General features: G+C 46.5%; 1 protein-coding gene across 3 annotated transcripts in view; it reads right to left on the minus strand.

Moving 5' to 3' along the window:
- The window catches only part of CCP110 (centriolar coiled-coil protein 110), a 45,288-nt gene extending 28,038 nt beyond the window's left edge, over positions 1 to 17,250 (minus strand). The window contains exons 1-4 of one of the 3 annotated variants that reach the window (XM_073542969.1): positions 17,067 to 17,250; positions 16,086 to 16,227; positions 12,529 to 12,681; positions 3,946 to 4,074 (exon numbers count right to left, since the gene is read on the minus strand). In XM_073542969.1, the coding sequence (XP_073399070.1) occupies positions 3,946 to 4,074; positions 12,529 to 12,666 (267 nt within the window). In that variant the 5' untranslated portion in view covers positions 12,667 to 12,681; positions 16,086 to 16,227; positions 17,067 to 17,250. Of the gene's footprint in view, positions 1 to 3,945; positions 4,075 to 7,013; positions 7,236 to 12,528; positions 12,682 to 16,085; positions 16,228 to 17,066 lie in introns of those variants that run through there. The other 2 variants (XM_073542968.1, XM_073542970.1) reach the window with 2 other exon arrangements.
- Positions 17,251 to 17,944: the final 694 nt, after the last annotated feature.

Genomic DNA, 17,944 nt, shown 5'->3' on the forward strand with positions numbered 1-17,944 from the left:
ACACGTAGTAAACAGGAGGCGAGCGCTGGAGTCCTCAATGTGATTTTAAGGTCAATCAATGTTGAGGTGTACGGCGGTGAGATCACGTCCGATAAGCTGCTCACTTACCGGCTGCGTAACCGAGCTGGCCTTTACTGCAGCCGTACACAGCTTGTCACTGGAACAAAACATCAATAAGTCCTGAGCAGATGCTAATCAATGAATCTAGTATTTGCTTTACCTCTTCCTCAGTCATTAGTAATGTTTTCCAGCAGGTTTCCCCGCTGCCGTCTTGTCCCTCTAGGGATGGACTCATTTCAGTCTCATCAGCTGCTTAGTAAAAGCTAAGAAATATGCTTTACAGTTTTATTTTTCCATTCTGCAAAGATTTTTTTTTTCTTCGAGTTTCCCAATATATTAGATATAATGTATTGGGTATATTAAATGGTGCAAAAGCAAGTATTAGAAGGTGGGGCTAAAAAAAATAATAATAAATAAATAAATGCCAACAATTACCTGGATGCGAATGGGTCAAAGTAGAAACGGAATTAGGAGTTCCCCATGATAAAACATAGGTGGGCCTACTGTCATCCAGAATACATGTGTTTGGCCCGTCAGAGGTTGTGATCTTGTGGGCAAATTCTCCTACCTGCAGTCTGTGGTGTTCATCCAAAAAAAATACGTAACCCCCAAGCCAGTTGGAGGTCAAAAGAGAGACCTGACCTTCTAATCTCCGTCTGCGAAATGGGTCCAATGGTTCCACTTAATGTTAGAACTTTCCTGGCTCATGCAGGAAATAAAGCGTGAAAAGAGGCATTCTCCTGGGAAGGCATCTTTGCATGGGCACAAAGTAATAATGGAGACTTTGCCGGTAAGCGGCAGAGATGGGTAGCAGTCACAGCCGGAAAGGAGAGTGGGCAAACAACTTAAAAATTTGGTTACAGGAGCCACAAAAATCGGCATTAATGAAGAACTCTTTACCCTTCTCTTCAACCCCGATCTGTGCAAAAATAATATGATAGGAGTTTTTATGTTTTACATTTACTGATCAATTATAGTTAAGAGGTAGCCTAAGCCTAAAAGGTAGGAGAACACAAAACAACGATCATTGCCCAAGGGATCTTCGATTTATGCCTATACAACCAGTCAGCATCATGCAATAAAATTAAAAAAAAAAAAAAATCACAATAAATAGATAAATGGCTCACAGACCAGAAATTAAGAGCAAAAAAAACAAAACAGAAGAACAGAAAGCTCCAATGCCATAGAGATGTTTTATAAGTTTATGATGGGGCTGATATTATAACTGTAAGTTTCTATACACAGCTACAAGTTTATAAAAGTTCTCTGAGCGCTGAAGAAAGTTGTCCAAATTAGGTAAAAGGCTTAAAATAACAATAAAAGTGATAAACCTCTGGTGCTCCCCACCTATTTGTTTACCTTGCTGCAGTCATGACGTCCACGTATACCCATGTGACCACTGCAGACAGTCAATCACTGGCCTCAGCGGTCCTGTGGGACGAGACATCATTCACTACAGTAAGGTAAACAAATACCGGGCGGGGAGCACTGAAGAGATGGCAGATTTGTCAGAGGAGTATTAATTATTTAGTTACATTAAGCCATTTTTTTTTTGCATTTAAAGAGCGATTCTTGTAATGGATTATCAGGAGCGCAACGTTCTGCTCCCTCTCGACTTCCCCCTTGCCAGGAAAAGGCGTGCTTCTGATGCTGACAGTTTGGACCAGCGGTGTTGTTGAGCCTGACCTGTCCACTCTCCTGTGGTGCAAGCAAAGACACATTGGCCTCTGCAGCAATAGAGGAGCGCTTGGTTCCCACGATGGCCGGATCCAGCGAACTCGACCCATCAAAGCAGCGCTTGCAAGCTGCACAGCGAAGAGCTTGTAAGTGCTGTACTCCTTACAAAGGAGACCAACAGGAACTATTGAATTAAAAAAAAAAAAAAAAGTCCTTGAGAATGGAGAGGATTTTTTTTTTTTTTTTTTTTAAATAATGATCAGGGATGGCCCACGACTTTGTCCAAGCTTTTCATTTTGGCCCTCTGTGTATTTGAGTCTGACATCCCTGAGCTACTAGAAGCCCCCCCATCGCTGGCCACGTCTCCTGACACAACTACCATGCAGTAACAATTCTGGAGCATTTGTCCAGACCTGTGTTGTACTGCTCCTCCGTTATTCTACCAGGAACTGTATAATTAAACTGACAACTGGGAGTTACAATTCCTCAATCTTGTCTGGACACAATCCGCTCCATGTTCAATCAGTGCTGATATTCACCACTCCCATTCAAGAAAGTATAGAGAGCCGCAAATATATGGCACCCTCTTAATTCCAGGTGGTGTATTACAGCTGGGGGCCCGATCTAGAGGTCGAGGAAGGTCTCAGTGATGGAACATGCATCTCAGTCATTTATGGCCTATCTAGAGATTGGGAATTACCTTCTAAAACTAGAAAAATGGTGATGATTTCTACAGTCATTGCTATATTTTTGACGTTGTGCAGTAAACTTCCTAAGAAACATCTCTGTCTCTGGAGAGGTGCGCCGCATAAGAGTCATACTGGGAAATAACCGATCCCTCAGGTTAAATCACACCAATTAAAGTAGCCAAAATAGTCTGCTGTGCCTTGCTTCATGTACAACAGGAGCAGTACTGCTTCCATTCCATGAATATACAGTGATAGAGATGTATCACAGATATATGTCCTGCTTTTACATTAAAGATAATGACACCAAATAGAAAAAAAAGCTGGATAAAACCATGAAATCCCCTGTTATATCAGATTTCTTTCAGGGGACCTGTCAGCACAGGGTCCTGCCTGTTAGGACATCTGTGAAAATTTGTACCCAGTGGAAGATTATAGGCAGAAAGTATAAAGAAAGATTTGCAGGATGTTGGTACTTTGGCCACATTGGTAGCCCATGGCCACTGGAATTGAGTAGAGAACGTCCTCCTACCGGAACAACCAGAGCATGGTTTGAGTAGCAGATATGGCGCGATGAAAGTACGACATTGTGCCGGTCGATGGGTCAGAATAGGTGGAGTGAAGGCTGTGGGAGATGAGCATTGAATATTTTTTTAATTTGACACGTGGTCCTTTATTGATGCAGCAGGGGTTGTACAATACGGATTAAAAAATGGAATCTGACAGTAGATTCATGCTGCCCGATCCATGGGCACCATGAATCAGACCTTAGCGGCACTATTACAGCTCCTGCTCCCTTTGACCGACAGGTCTCACCCTGTGTTGGGACCACCTTTGGACTGTCTTCCAAGACACAGTCCCCGGCCGGCTTTTCAGACTATTTTTCCTTTGAAATGAGGCAGCGTTTCAGGGTAAACCATACTCGGCTGCAATAATACATCCTGTGTCAGATTCATGCTACTGTCAGGCTTCCCTTTCATTGCCCTAGTAAAATGAAGCGGTGGTCGCACACGCAGGCCTCTGATCAGTTCATTGTCCATGGGACGGTCAGAGATCGCACTCGTCTCGCATAAACGACGACATCCCACTATGTGACAGATGACTTTAATTTTTACCTTCCAAGGTCCGACCCACTGGTAATTGACAGATCAAATCCTTTACATTCTTTGATAATGAACTAGCACCCTGCCAATCAAGATGCCCAAAAACATTAGTGCAAAGTCGCCCAAAACGGCTGATTTCGGTGAGACAAGCAAGTACACTCAGTTGTAAATTACCGCAAGGGTGAGAGGTTAACAAGGTCATTATCGCCTCTTTCCACACACAAAGCTAAATTCATTTCTATGGCACAAGTAGCAATTTTCTAGTCTTAAAGCCTATACGGATCACTTACAGGCAGCAATTATCACTACAGCCGGTCAAACGCGAAGATACTGTGCAGCGGATGGATTGCGCTAGTGAGATATTACATGATTTATGGCAGATTGGACAGAACGGCATTCATATAGGTCTCAGGTGTTACCTGGACGGTGTCCAGAATCTCCTGCACTCGGTTCAGTAAGGACTTCTTCTTGGTGTTCAGTTTCTTCTCATTCAGCTCTATGGCCTTCTGGCGATATTGCTGCATTTCTTGCCTTTTCTCCACTGTGAGCTGCAAAGTACCGGAAAAGTTTTCATGAGTAATTTGGGATGTTATTGTAGAGAGTGAATCATAATTCTAGGTCACAATTATTCTACCTTTAGTCAATATTTCCTAACCAATGCCTCGGACCCCCTGCATGTCCCCATTGTTGGGTACCATTGTGGAGTAGTGGCACCAGGGATATTATCAGACCGTGAGGCTACGTGCACACGCTGCGGATTGGTCTGCGGATTCATCCGCGCGGATTTTGCAAAAGACCTGCGGTTTATCTGCAGATTATTCTGCGGTTTGGCCCTGCGGTTTCACCATCTCCATAATGGAGGAGATAGGAAACCGCTGCGGAATTCGCAGAAAGAATTGACATGTCAATTCTTTCTGCGGTTTAGAAACCGCAGATAATCCGCGCGGAAAATTCTGCAGCGTCTGCACTGCGATTTCCATTTCCCATAGGCAATAATGGTACTGTACACTGCAGGAAAAACTGCTGCGGATCCGCAGCGGCTAAATCCGCAGCGGCTAAATCCGCAGCAGAATCCGCAGCGTGTGCACACACCCTAAGGCTATGTGCCCACGTAGCGTTTTAAAACGCTCACTAAAAACCGGACTCCTTCCCAGAAATCGCGCGTTTTTTTCCGCGCGATTTCACCGCGATTTTGCCGCGATTTTCGCGTGCGATATTCAAGCACTTTCCAAGCGATTTGAAGCATCGCTTGGAAAGTGATTGACAGGTTGGTCACACTCGTCAAACATAGTGTTTGACAAGTGTGACCAGGTTTTTACTATTGAGGCCGCCTATGCGGCATCAATAGTAAAAGATAGGATGTTAAAATGCTAAAAAAAAAATTTAAAAAAAAAATCGGGGTATATTTACCTTCCGGCGTCCCGCGCTGCATTCCCGGGCCTCAGCGTTCCCAGTAATGCCTTGCGAGACCTGTGATGACGTAGTCTCGCGTTGCTATAGCGATCTCGCGAGACCGCTAGAGTCACACGAGACTACGTCATTACAGGGCCTTGCCGCAAGGCATTACTGGGAACGCTGAGGCCGGGAATGCAGCGCGGGACGCCGGAAGGTAAATATACCCCGATTTTTTATTTTTTATTCTTTTTTTTTACAGGGGTATGGTACCCAGGGCCTGGAGGACAGTCTCCTCTCCTCCACACCGTGGGTACCAACCGCACATGAGACGCTTAACTTCCCGCATGGTGGGCATAGCCACATGCGGGAAGTAAGCGGTTCTCATGCATTCCTATGGGTGCGGAATCGCGGCAATTCTTTGCGATTCCGCACAAAAGAATGAGCATGCTGCGATTTTTTCCGCAATGCGATTCCGCCGCGGAAAAAAGCGCAGCATTAGCACAGCATGTGCGGAATGCCATAGGAATGCATGGGGGCGTTCTGTACACGATTTTTAAACGTTTTCGCGCCGAAAATCGCGGCAAAAACGCTTAAAAATCGCTACGTGTGCACACAGCCTTAGTGATCCTTTGCACTAATGACATGGACAGAAAACATCAAGTCTAATGCAGACATCGTTTTTTTTCTTGCAAGTGGCAAGGGATTAAAAAGAGGGGGGAAAAAAAAAAAAAAAAAAAACACAGCTAATTTCCATCAATGTGCCGATTTCAGATTTTCAGGGCCGGTGTTGTCTATTTCTACCATCAGTGTTTTTTTTCACATGCCAATCAAAAAAAATAAAAAAATTTGCAACGCTCTTCTGCCCTTTGCAATGTTAATCAAGCTGTCTCTGATTAACACAGGCCCACAGACTTGTAGGGTTTTCAATTTTTTTTCTTTTTTAAGTTAAGGATCAAAAGTCCTGCGGTTTATCTGCGGTTTTACACCTCATAATGGATGAGGTGTGAAACCGCAGCGTTTCTGCACCAAACAATTGACATGCTGCGGATTGTAAAGCGCAGCAAAACCGCGCGGAAAAATCCGCAGCATGTGCACAGCGTTTTTTTTTTCCATTGAAAATAAAGGTACTGTACAACGCAGCAGAATCTGCTGCGGACCTGCAGAGCCAAAACCGCTGCGGAAATGCAGCAGATTTCACTACGTGTGCACACACCCTAATACACACAGATATACATATAGGCAAAAACAAGAGCATTAAGGGTCAGTGCACACGGTGCGGTTTCTACTGCGGATCTGCAGCAGAACTGCAGGTGATGTACAGTACCATTACAGCCTATGTAAAAAAAAAAAAGAGCCGTGCACATGCTGCGGATTTTTCCGCGCGGTTTTTGCATGGAAAAAAAAAAAAAAGCAGCATGTCACTTCTTTTGTGCGGTTTTGCTGCAGTTTTCCACCTGCTCCATTCTACAAATCTGCAGGTGGAAAACCGCACAAAAAGGGCAGTAAAGCCGCAAAAAAAAGGAAGAAATCCGCAGGAAAAAATGCAGGTCATTTGACCTGCAGATCTAGTAAAATCTGCACAGAAAAATCCGTGGGAGGATCCGCACTGTGTGCACATAGCCTAAGAGATAAATGGATTTAAAATAAGAATACAAAGTCCTAGACAACTCCATTAAAAGACAGACAGTGAAAAGAGAAATGAAGAAATATTCAGGGGTCTTAGTCATAATAAAATGGCAGGGCAACAGACCAAGGAGGAAACGTGAAGAAAAAAAAAACGTGAAGAGAAAAACATTGAAAAGAAAACCACGAAGATAAAAACGTGAAGAGAAAACCGCGAAGAGAAAACGCGAAAACATGAAGAAAAAAACGTGAAAACATGATGAAAAAATGTGAAGAGAAAAATATTGAAGAGAAAACCGTGAAAACATGATGAAAAAATGTGAAGAGAAAAACGTGAAAAGAAAAACAGGTGTTGGCATAATCCCAACACTGTACCAATCCAAATGATATTCTGAATAAACATCTCTACTATAATGCTTTTCCTAAAAACAATCCTTCAGAGAACATTCCTGTCCTGCCGATCACTTACCTTTCATACAATGAAATGAAAGCCGAGCAGTTAAATCTTGATGTGCAGCATCTTATAGATCATGGATCCCGTAGATCTCCCAGCAATAGAGTAAGATAGCGGCCGGCAGCAGTTCAGCCAGTTTACTGCCAGAGAGGGGAACAAGGCGAGCAGGGAACAAGGCGAGCAGGCAAAACCAGCAGCCGTTACAGCAACGCCGGGCGCTTTGTGTACTATTGCCAGGGACGGCCGGGCTAGAACCTAACAGCTAGTAAAGGCATGTTCTCACAAAGGTGTAATTATCCCATCTCCTCATTGTCTCCAGAGCAGTGAGAACAGCGTCATATGACTCTACAGTGTGGAATATAGGAAGCCTCCATCACCGGCGGAGCCGATATATCCTTACAGTCAACAGCTCTATGCAGAATTGTATCTACATCCAGTGAAATGTGACACAAGTAATCCAGAAAATCTCAATTCTGCACTTGTAAAATATTCCTAATGCAGAAGACAATTTAGGAAAGCTCGATAAATAACAAAAAGGTAAAAACGTCTTATTTGGGATTGTCCTATTGAAGAAGAGTCCTACGATGTCTGATCACAGCGAGCGCTGATCAACCCTATGACAAGCTGACCTGATTGGCGCTTGTTTAAAGGATGTTTTACGTGGACTGGTGTAAGTTGTACGGCGCTTAGTCCCCATATTTTCATACTGGCAGGAGAACATCCCCTTTTCACACAAAGGTGCCGCCAACAATTATTGTTTTAGGACCACCCATAAAATATGAGATCAGCCAACTGATCACTGCCTTGCAGACATGACCCACCCCGAACCAAGGGCAAAGCTACTAAGTTTGCAAAACCCTTTTGCCAAGGTATGCTTAAGGGAAAAACTAATCCTCTACAACAAAAAGGCGCACTACCCGAGTGTTGGAATAATTGCATAGAACACTACATGGTATATATGACTGGGGGGGGGGGGGTAGAAGGGTCATTCTAAACCTCGATTACATGTCACAGCCTAATTGCAGTGGGAAATACTGTGAGACCATTACATTTACTTTAGATAATTTAGCAATGTTTTTGACAAAAGACCTGTCAGACAAAATTATACAGTAGACACCCCACCGCACCATTTACTGCCACAAGGGACAGCAAAATTGGCATGCAATTTCAGCAATAAATCAGTAGTCATTAATAGGAATCTGTCATCAGCTTCTTGCCATTTAATTTCATAGCAGAAAGATGTAGGGGCAGAGACCCTGTTTCCAGTGATGTGTCACTTACTAGGCTGTGTGTTCCTGTTTCAGTAAAAATCAGTATTTTATCAGCAGGATATTATCACTACAGGACTAGACATCTGGTGCTTACTGGCGAACTGCTCTCTGTAGCCACACCCCCACAACTGATTGGCTGCTTTCCGTGCAGAGGCAGAAAGCAGCCAATCAGTGGCATGGGCGGGGTTATACAGAGCTCAGCATTTAGGGCACTGCTAGATCAACAGCAGGTAAACTAGTGATTGCATAAAAAGACAGCATTAAGACCAGCAAGTGACATTGTTGGAACCAGGGACTAAGCCCCTACATAATGCTGCTGAGTTTACACAGCAAAAACCCTGCTGACAGGATTATGATACTGATGGCCCATCCTATCCTTAAGACAGGTCATCGATATCAGATTGGTGCAGGCAGACAGTCGGCACCCCCTACCGATAAGCCGTCAGCAGGTCTTGAGGCCATAACCAAGACAGCTTCATAATAATTTGTTGTGGTTGATCCGTTCTCAGCCCTATGTCCCCCGCTGGTCTCATGAGACCACAGCTGCTAATCGCTGCAGCTTCCATTGTAGCGGAGAAACAGTGTCTCCTCTTTTCAGACATAAATGTGAAGGCTGCATGACAAACAATGTACAAGTGTCATAGTATATGTCAGGCATAGGACGCACAGCAGAAAATTAACGCCAGTCCAGAAGGCAAGACTAGTTTTACCTTCATTATTATGATGGTTAAATGTTTCCTTTCAGGTGTGCATTATTTCTTTTAATGGCTTGGATGAGGCCATTAGTGGACAATCCCTTTGCCAAGTCTTCCTTCTATAACAAGATTCCAATCATAGAATTTCATCTGATCCATCAGAAAGGGAAGATACCATGGAGCCCCATCAGTGTCCACATACATACATTCCATGTTCAACTTCTTATTATGATGCTGTAAGGAGCAACCAAGCCTCCCTGGTACAGATCAGTGAACATTAAGGGGTTGGCATGCTACCAATATTTATCTTCCATCCACAGGGTGGGTGATAGGTGTAAAACCATTGGGAGCTCCAGAGCTGCAACACCTTCCAATCTTGAAACTATGGTCCATGTTACTTGTTGGAATGAAGCCATGGTCATGCATGTGTGCCAACACGCCACTCAGCGTTTATTGGACTGGCAGATGTAGCCAGGTATAACACTTCACTTTTTTGGTCATTCCCTAGACTCTGATCCTGAGGAGGAGAGTCCTACTCTATTCAGAGTCAGCGGCAAGACCCCCAGCCATGATAAAGTCATCACCTACATTGGACGAACGCTACATGAGGAAATATCCAGCCAGCTGCAGCTTTCTCAGACGGAATCAGTTGCTCGCCAGCAGTGCCAGGAACGGGGCTCATCCGATCTCCTCTAGGGCTACATTCAATAAAGGCACTGTCTCTGATGCCACATCCCCTTTAATGATTTGTACGGGATGTCGAGAGCGTTTCTAACCGAAAGACTACATTATTGATCCATCAATCAATATTTCATTGTCGTAAGAAGTCCTAATGTAGTCGCTGCTTATTTTTGCAGATTCGCCCCCATCTAGCGCCAATGAGAGTCTACGACGAGAACAATAACGCACCTTTGTGAGCCTGAATTCTCAGTAATGCCTGTTCTCTGTAAATATTACTAGACAACTGTTCTAAATTCCAGAAAGATCTTCGAACAATGATTGTAAATCCCGGTATACAGTAGGAAAGGAAAAAGGTCAACATATTGCAGGTACAAGCCTGTTTTTCCAGCTCAGACATGAGCAGTCAGGTAAAAATATACCATATAGCAATTAAACTGACATCCAGCTTACCTGGGGTCAGCTGTTATTAGGTGCAGGGGCAAGTTAAAGCCCGGGGCAGCGCAGATGAGGGGTTGTCAGAGGGGCTGCCGAAGTGTGCTGATGGGATTGTCAAAAAATCTCTGTTCACCCCATTGAGAAAATCCAATTTGACATAAATGACCCCTCGTCGGGCATTTGACTTTTATGCTGACAAATCAAAAAGGAGAGAAAAATCTGCTCATCAAAATGGTTTATGTGATCTCCATGATCAGATCTAGGCTTTTACCACCTATTAAAAAAAGGCAGTGGTCTTGGCCCCTCACTCCAGGGGCCTCATATTATCCACATGATCTGCCTCACAAGTACGCCCTGGGTATAATAAGATAGTGTTCTGCATGTGATTACCCGACAGACTATTCTTGGCCTTCATACCATCTACATGTAGGTTGTACAACAGAGAACAGTGACAAATACATTATTAGAATTCTTCAAGAAATACTTGAATGTTCTCCCCTTCCAGGAATGAGAGAATGTACCTTCTCACCTACCAGAAATTAGAGAAGACAAGCTCTTGACAAAGTAACGACATAATCCTGAGAAGGGAGAGTCATTTACTGCTCTAAATGTCTATAATGAGCTGCTGGGGATAAAGGTCCAAAGATAAAGGGCCGGGTATAAAGGATCAAAGGCAAAAAAGAATAAAGGCCCACCTACACATTAAGTAAGAGTTGGAGAGACCTGCTGTTTTTTTGAGGGAGTATGTATGTATGTATGTATGCATGCATGCATATCACAATTTTGCCATGACAGAAGATGTTGGATAAGAATTGGGTGATCTTTTTCTTCTCTGGACAGCTAAGCTTTATTATGTAAAGAGTGGAGGAAAACGTTGCCTAAGTGGGGCATTCAGATGCAGGAAATATTGCAGACTTTACTAGCCAATAAGCGAGTTCAGGAGCCAAGTGGACTTTTATTTTTAGGTGGCATAAAAATTAGAAGTTTCAGGTAGTGATAGAAAACAATATAAAAAAGCTGCACACCACGTATCTAGATGCGCTGGCTATATGGCTGCTAGGATTTGTCCAGCTTGTGCCACAGACATTTGTGGGCAAAATCTCACTGAATTTGGTGGATTTGGACCCATCCTAACAATGACTAGGCTTCAGAGCCCTGCTGACATCCAATGATGGGCTAGAATTGGTCAATATTAAAAGGGTTTTTCCAGGTTTGAAAACAAAATCTGAAGACAATCAACATGACTGCACACTTCTGAATCATGATAGAGCGTGTTCCATGTTTCGATTTACCAGTTTTGCCAGCATGAGAGCGTGGACGTGTGATCACATGTATGTGGTCACATGCCAGCTAGTCTCATCCGGCTGAATGTGTCTAGCTGGCACTTGACCTCAAATCGAAAACATACAGTCAAGTACAGTTGTGCTCAAAAGTTTACATACCCCGGCAGAATTTTTGCTTTCTTGGCCTTTTTTCATAGAATATGAATGATAACACCAAACCTTTTTCTCCACTCATTGTTAGTGGTTGGAATTTACAGGAACTGGAGGCTTTTTGCCAAGAAGTGTGGGCAGCTTTACCATCTGAGAAAATAAAGAACCTCATCCACAACTACCACAAAAGACTTCAAGCTGTCATTGATGTTAGAGGGGGCAATACACGGTATTGAGTCATGGGATGTGTGAACTTTTTATCAGGGACATTTGGATGTTTGGGTTGTCATTATAATTTAAAAAGAGAAAAAACACAGTAGTTTGACAATAAATGGCTTCGCCCAACCACTAACCATGAGTGGAGAAAAAGTTTTGGTGTCATCATTCCTATTCTCTGAAAAAAAGACCAAAAAAGCTAAAATTCTGCTGGGGTATGTAAACTTTTGAGCACAACTGTAAAGGCTTGTACCGACAATACCGGGGAGCCCAAACAGCATGCACTCTGGCGTTGTCACGATTCGGAAAGTCTGCAGCCACATACAGTTCTCAAACCTGGACAACCCCTTTAAACACGTCAGATTTTAGTGGAATCATTTTTATGATCTAAGCAACTGCAGGGTATCTGGCAAAGACATAGATAGTATATGCCATAAATGTGTTCACCTGTGGCTCAACGTGGGACTTGTGATCAGGACTCACATTTTAAGGCTCAGCGCGATAAATACCCATCGGTCTGTAATCCAAATCCATCATACGAGTCAACCTGTATCTGTCGCTACAATTTAAAACCCAAAACAAACTCCAAGTCCACGTTCCTGACCGTCAGACGATTCCATTTTGCTGACGCACAGTGAGATACTTTGACTGCAATTTGCATGAGAACAAATGTGGATCAAAGATGTAAAAACAACCGAGCCCTAAATCCACAAGGTGAGGCATTAGAATAAAATCACAATCAGGACGATCCTAATCATACTTCATGAATAATTAATGATCACAGAAAACAATTACTCACCAATGGAGAGAGGACGGCGACGCCATGAAACTGAATGACAGACACCTTCTGTGGACCAGCAGACGCTGGCTCGCTGGTCATCGCCTGCCCTTGTAACCTGGCAAACTGCTTCTTGCAAAATTCTTCATACGGCTCCATCTCTATGTGACAAAACTGGTAGAAAGTGCACAACGTTACCATCTGATAGCAAGAAGGCTGGGCAGCACAGTCATGAGGGCAGAAACACAATCACCCGCGGCTTTGGTGAGCGATCACTCAGATATTCCTGTTTATTTTTATAGTTGTATTCACACGCTTTGTGTACGCTCAGCGTGTCCCCACTGACTACGGGATCCAAATGCCCCAGAGACAAACACCAAACAGGTACTGACACAATAGCATCCATCACAATGGCAGATAATCAGAGGGGACAGTGTGGAGGATGCACAGCCCGGATCTCGTGTATTACACAGCAAGAGCTATAAACAGTCGCTAAACACAAAGACAATAATATTAGGTCACAACAGCAACATTGTATCAACCAGAATCAGAACAAAGTGTTGTGGGGTTTTTTCAGTTCCCAGAAATAGGAGTGAGGCCTGGCTAATTTGGGGTTCAGGTCGGTTGTTACTTCTGCTATAGCAGTAAACATTAGGGTGTGAACTCTAGGTCCTGTTCCTGAGAGTATACTATTGAAGAACACTTATGGCATAATACCAAGGTTGTATAATACTGTGTGTCGTGGAGGAGCAGGCCCAGGAACCCTCTCTACCCTACAGATCCGAAGGATGACAGCAGAGGCTCAGTCCACATTGTGTGGTCATTTCCGACTTTCCGATCCATCATAGCAGGAGAAAAGTGTAAAAAAAAAAAAAAAAATGTAGCAGATGAAATGAACACCACAGTGCCCCCATATCTATTGATATAATAGGGTCAGTCGTGGTTTTGGCCGTTTTTCCAGCATACTGATCTATGAAATCAGCCCTATGGAACAAAACTTCTCTTGAAAAGGACTCGTGCAGACAATCACAAGAATCAGCCGAGTGCCATCTGTCAATCTGACAGATAGTCCCCATGTTATTCTATAGGGCTGGGCACATGTCCGATTTTTTTCTTCCAAGTCAGTCAGAGAAAAAAATAAATTGCAGCGTGCACAAGTTGCAACCAATTATCGGATCCGCACTTGACCATTCATGTCCATGGGTACAAGGAGAAAAAAAAAAAATAAAAAATAAAAAAAAAATCGGACCGCATGCGGATGACATCTGTAGTCCAATGTTCAGGCCTCGCTCACACGAGCGTATAATACGGCCGAGTGCTAATCGATGTTTTATCTGATAGCCCTCAGACCAATGTTATACTATGGAGCAGTTCAGGTCAACGATTATTTTTTTATGCCCATTCGGCATGAGAAAACAATTGCAACGTGCTACGACTGGCAGCGAGACTCCGCTCACTCGCATCCAAACAGAGAGTATGTGTGCGTGTGAAACATCGGACTGCACTCGGATGTCATCCCTGCGGAGTCGAATACACGCAGAGACAGGCAATGGAGGAGATGGAGAAATTACTTTCTCCGTCTCCTCCGCACATGAGCTGTGATTCTCTCATGCGTGTGGATCAGAGCACAGTAGCATGACACCGGGCTCCCACTCGCAGCAAAGTCTGAGCAGAGTGTCATTAGCAAATCGGGCGCTATACCCTCGTGTGACTCACAGAGACTCAATGGAGATCGCAGGCTCCAAGATGACCGCACACAGCGCTCCGAGATGACCGCACACAGCGCTCCGAGATGACCGCACACAGCGCTCCGAGATGACCGCACACAGCGCTCCGAGATCAGAGCACAGTAGCATGACACCGGGCTCCCACTCGCAGCAAAGTCTGAGCAGAGTGTCATTAGCAAATCGGGCACTATACCCTCGTGTGACTCACAGAGACTCAATGGAGATCGCACGCTCCAAGATGACCGCACACAGCGCTCCAAGATGACCGCACACAGCGCTCCGAGATGACCGCACACAGCGCTCCGAGATGACCGCACACAGCGCTCCGAGATGACCGCACACAGCGCTCCGAGATGACCGCACACAGCGCTCCGAGATGACCGCACACAGCGCTCCGAGATGACCGCACACAGCGCTCCGAGATCAGAGCACAGTAGCATGACACCGGGCTTCCGCTCGCAGCAAAGTCTGAGCAGAGTGTCATTAGCAAATCGCATCCAATGTTCTCACTTCGGGCGTTATACCCTCGTGTGACTCACAGAGACTCAATGGAGATCGCATGCTCCGAGATGACCGCACACACGCTCCGAGATGACCGCACACACGCTCAGAGATGACCGCACGCACGCTCAGAGATGACCGCACGCACGCTCAGAGATGACCGCACGCTCAGAGATGACAGCACGCACGCTCAGAGATGACTGCACGCACGCTCAGAGATGACAGCACGCTCAGAGATGACAGCACGCAGGCTCAGAGATGACAGCACGCACGCTCAGAGATGACTGCACGCACGCTCAGAGATGACCGCACACACGCTCAGAGATGACAGCACGCTCAGAGATGACAGCATGCAGGCTCAGAGATGAAAGCACGCACGCTCAGAGATGAAAGCACGCACGCTCAGAGATGACAGCACGCACGCTCAGAGATGACAGCACGCTCAGAGATGACTGCACTCACGCTCAGAGATGACCGCACGCACGCTCAGAGATGACCGCACGCACGCTCAGAGATGACCGCACGCACGCTCAGAGATGACCGCACGCACGCTCAGAGATGACCGCACGCACGCTCAGAGATGACCGCACACACGCTCAGAGATGACCGCACACACGCTCAGAGATGACAGCACGCTCAGAGATGACTGCACGCACGCTCAGAGATGACAGCACGCACGCTCAGAGATGACCGCACGCACGCTCAGAGATGACCGCACGCACGCTCAGAGATGACCGCACGCACGCTCAGAGATGACAGCACGCACGCTCAGAGATGACCGCACGCACGCTCAGAGATGACCGCACGCACGCTCAGAGATGACCGCACGCACGCTCAGAGATGACAGCACGCAGGCTCAGAGATGAAAGCACGCAGGCTCAGAGATGAAAGCACGCACGCTCAGAGATGAAAGCACGCACGCTCAGAGATGAAAGCACGCACGCTCAGAGATGAAAGCACGCACGCTCAGAGATGAAAGCACGCACGCTCAGAGATGACAGCACGCACGCTCAGAGATGACAGCACACACGCTCAGAGATGACAGCACACACGCTCAGAGATGACTGCACACACGCTCAGAGATGACAGCACGCAATTGCACCGACTTTCTCGAATGAGAGAAAACCGGTCGTGTGAGCCTAGCCTTAAAAGGGGTATTCTGGCTTCAGCATGAGGAGCACGCGGCAGGCATCCTGCAAAGGTCAGATTTCTTTTTTCTTAAAAGCTTATTCCTATCTTTATAGATGAGTATTGTTCTTGTAAACACAAACAATTTTGCAATTTACTGTTTTTTTTAAAAAACATTCAGCTGTCTTGGAGATATCAACACTCTTCTTTACAAGCCGTTACCTTGGAGACGACCGCTGCTGCTAGTCAGTAAATGACTATGCGCAGTTCTTCCATGCGGACTATCGAGCACCGGTTTGATACTTTCAGAATCGCAGTGCTTACAGGCTCGGCAGCAGCAGCGGTCGGTGTCCTGGGCAATAAGCTACAAGACAGACAAAAAAAAGTGTTAATATCTGAAGAACGGCTGCAGATTTTAGTTAGCAGTAAATTGCAAAACAGCCTTGTTTTTACCGGCACCATCCATCTCTGAAGAGGGGCACAAGCTTCTATTAGGACAGGACCACAGTGCTCGCTCACGTACCATAGCAGATAGTAGTAGATGTGAAGTTACTGGCCTCGCTCGTGCTGTGGAGGGAGACAGCAGAGCCGGAATACCCCTTTAAGAAATACTCGGTGGTCCGGGATCTCGGGATATCACCTGCCCTATAGGCAAGATGCAGGTCGCTGACTTCATTACATGAGTGTGAGCGCAGAAACCGTAGTGTTCTGTCCTGCTATATACTCCTGTCCGGCGGACTATACACCAGCCACAGAAAACACCCCACATGGTAGATGCCTTCATCAGCGGAGGGTGCGGGACTCTCTACGCCATGATGGGGGCGCTCTCACCGAGCACCCGGGTGCCTGCTCATCACCTGTCTGCCTCCCATCAGGAGCTGCCAGAATGAAAGCCTTAGGTTACCGTTCACACTGTGTATTTCTCCTCACAGTGCGCGATGGGGAGGGAGGTCACAGATCTGTAGGTCAGGAATGGAGACACATCGTGTATAGAATATCACACAGACCTGAGACACAGGCATGTATGGCGTCCACACAGTGATCACTATATGACAGCCAGCCTCCAGCACGATCAGTGCAGGACCGCCCGCACCACATCACACAGTGTGACCGAGTGTCCTCACAACGGGCACAGTGCGCCTATCACCGGCGGCGGCAGCAGCAGCGCTCTGCACCTCGTCCACAGCCCGGCAGCCCACTCACCTCAGCGGCCGGCCCGTCACACACACATCGCCCGTCTCCTCCGCAGCTTCCGGCCGCCCGTTACTGTAATAATAAAGCCCCGCACAGATGACAGCTCAGCCCCGCCCCCTCCTCGCCGCCGCCATATTCACGGGACTGGCGGCAACAACTTCACCTGGCAACGGTCGCCGCCAGCCCCTCCCTGACCCCGCCCAAAAGGGGGCGGAGCAACAAGACGAAAATAACAGCCGCTTCTTGGCACCGCCCACTTCCTCAGACAGACTTCCGGATGGGCGGGGCTTGCTGCAGTGTCAGTTTCCTGTCAAAGATAGCGGCGCGGGCGGCTTGAACTTGTCAGTGGAGGATCAGGTAGAAGAGAGTCAAGAGGCAGGAGGAGTACAGAGGGGCCGCTGAGGGTCACAAAGAGACAGGAGGAGTACAGAGGGGCCGCTGAGGGTCACAGAGAGGCAGGAGGAGTACAGAGGGGCCGCTGAGGGTCACAGAGAGGCAGGAGGAGTACAGAGGGGCCGCTGAGGGTCACAGAGAGGCAGGAGGAGTACAGAGGGGCCGCTGAGGGTCACAGAGAGACAGGAGGTGTACAGAGGGGCCGCTGAGGGTCACAGAGAGACAGGAGGAGTACAGAGGGGCCGCTGAGGGTCACAGAGAGGCAGGAGGAGTACAGAGGGGCCGCTGAGGGTCACAGAGAGGCAGGAGGAGTACAGAGGGGCCGCTGAGGGTTACAGAGAGACAGGAGGAGTACAGAGGGGCCGCTGAGGGTCACAGAGAGACAGGAGGTGTACAGAGGGGCCGCTGAGGGTCACAGAGAGACAGGAGGAGTACAGAGGGGCCGCTGAGGGTTACAGCGAGGCAGTAGTAGGGTCACAGAGAGACAGTAGGTG

This window comes from Dendrobates tinctorius, unplaced genomic scaffold (assembly GCF_039654945.1).
Source record: "Dendrobates tinctorius isolate UK_male_01 unplaced genomic scaffold, ASM3965494v1 ptg000129l, whole genome shotgun sequence".
Classification (NCBI taxonomy): domain Eukaryota; kingdom Metazoa; phylum Chordata; class Amphibia; order Anura; family Dendrobatidae; genus Dendrobates; species Dendrobates tinctorius.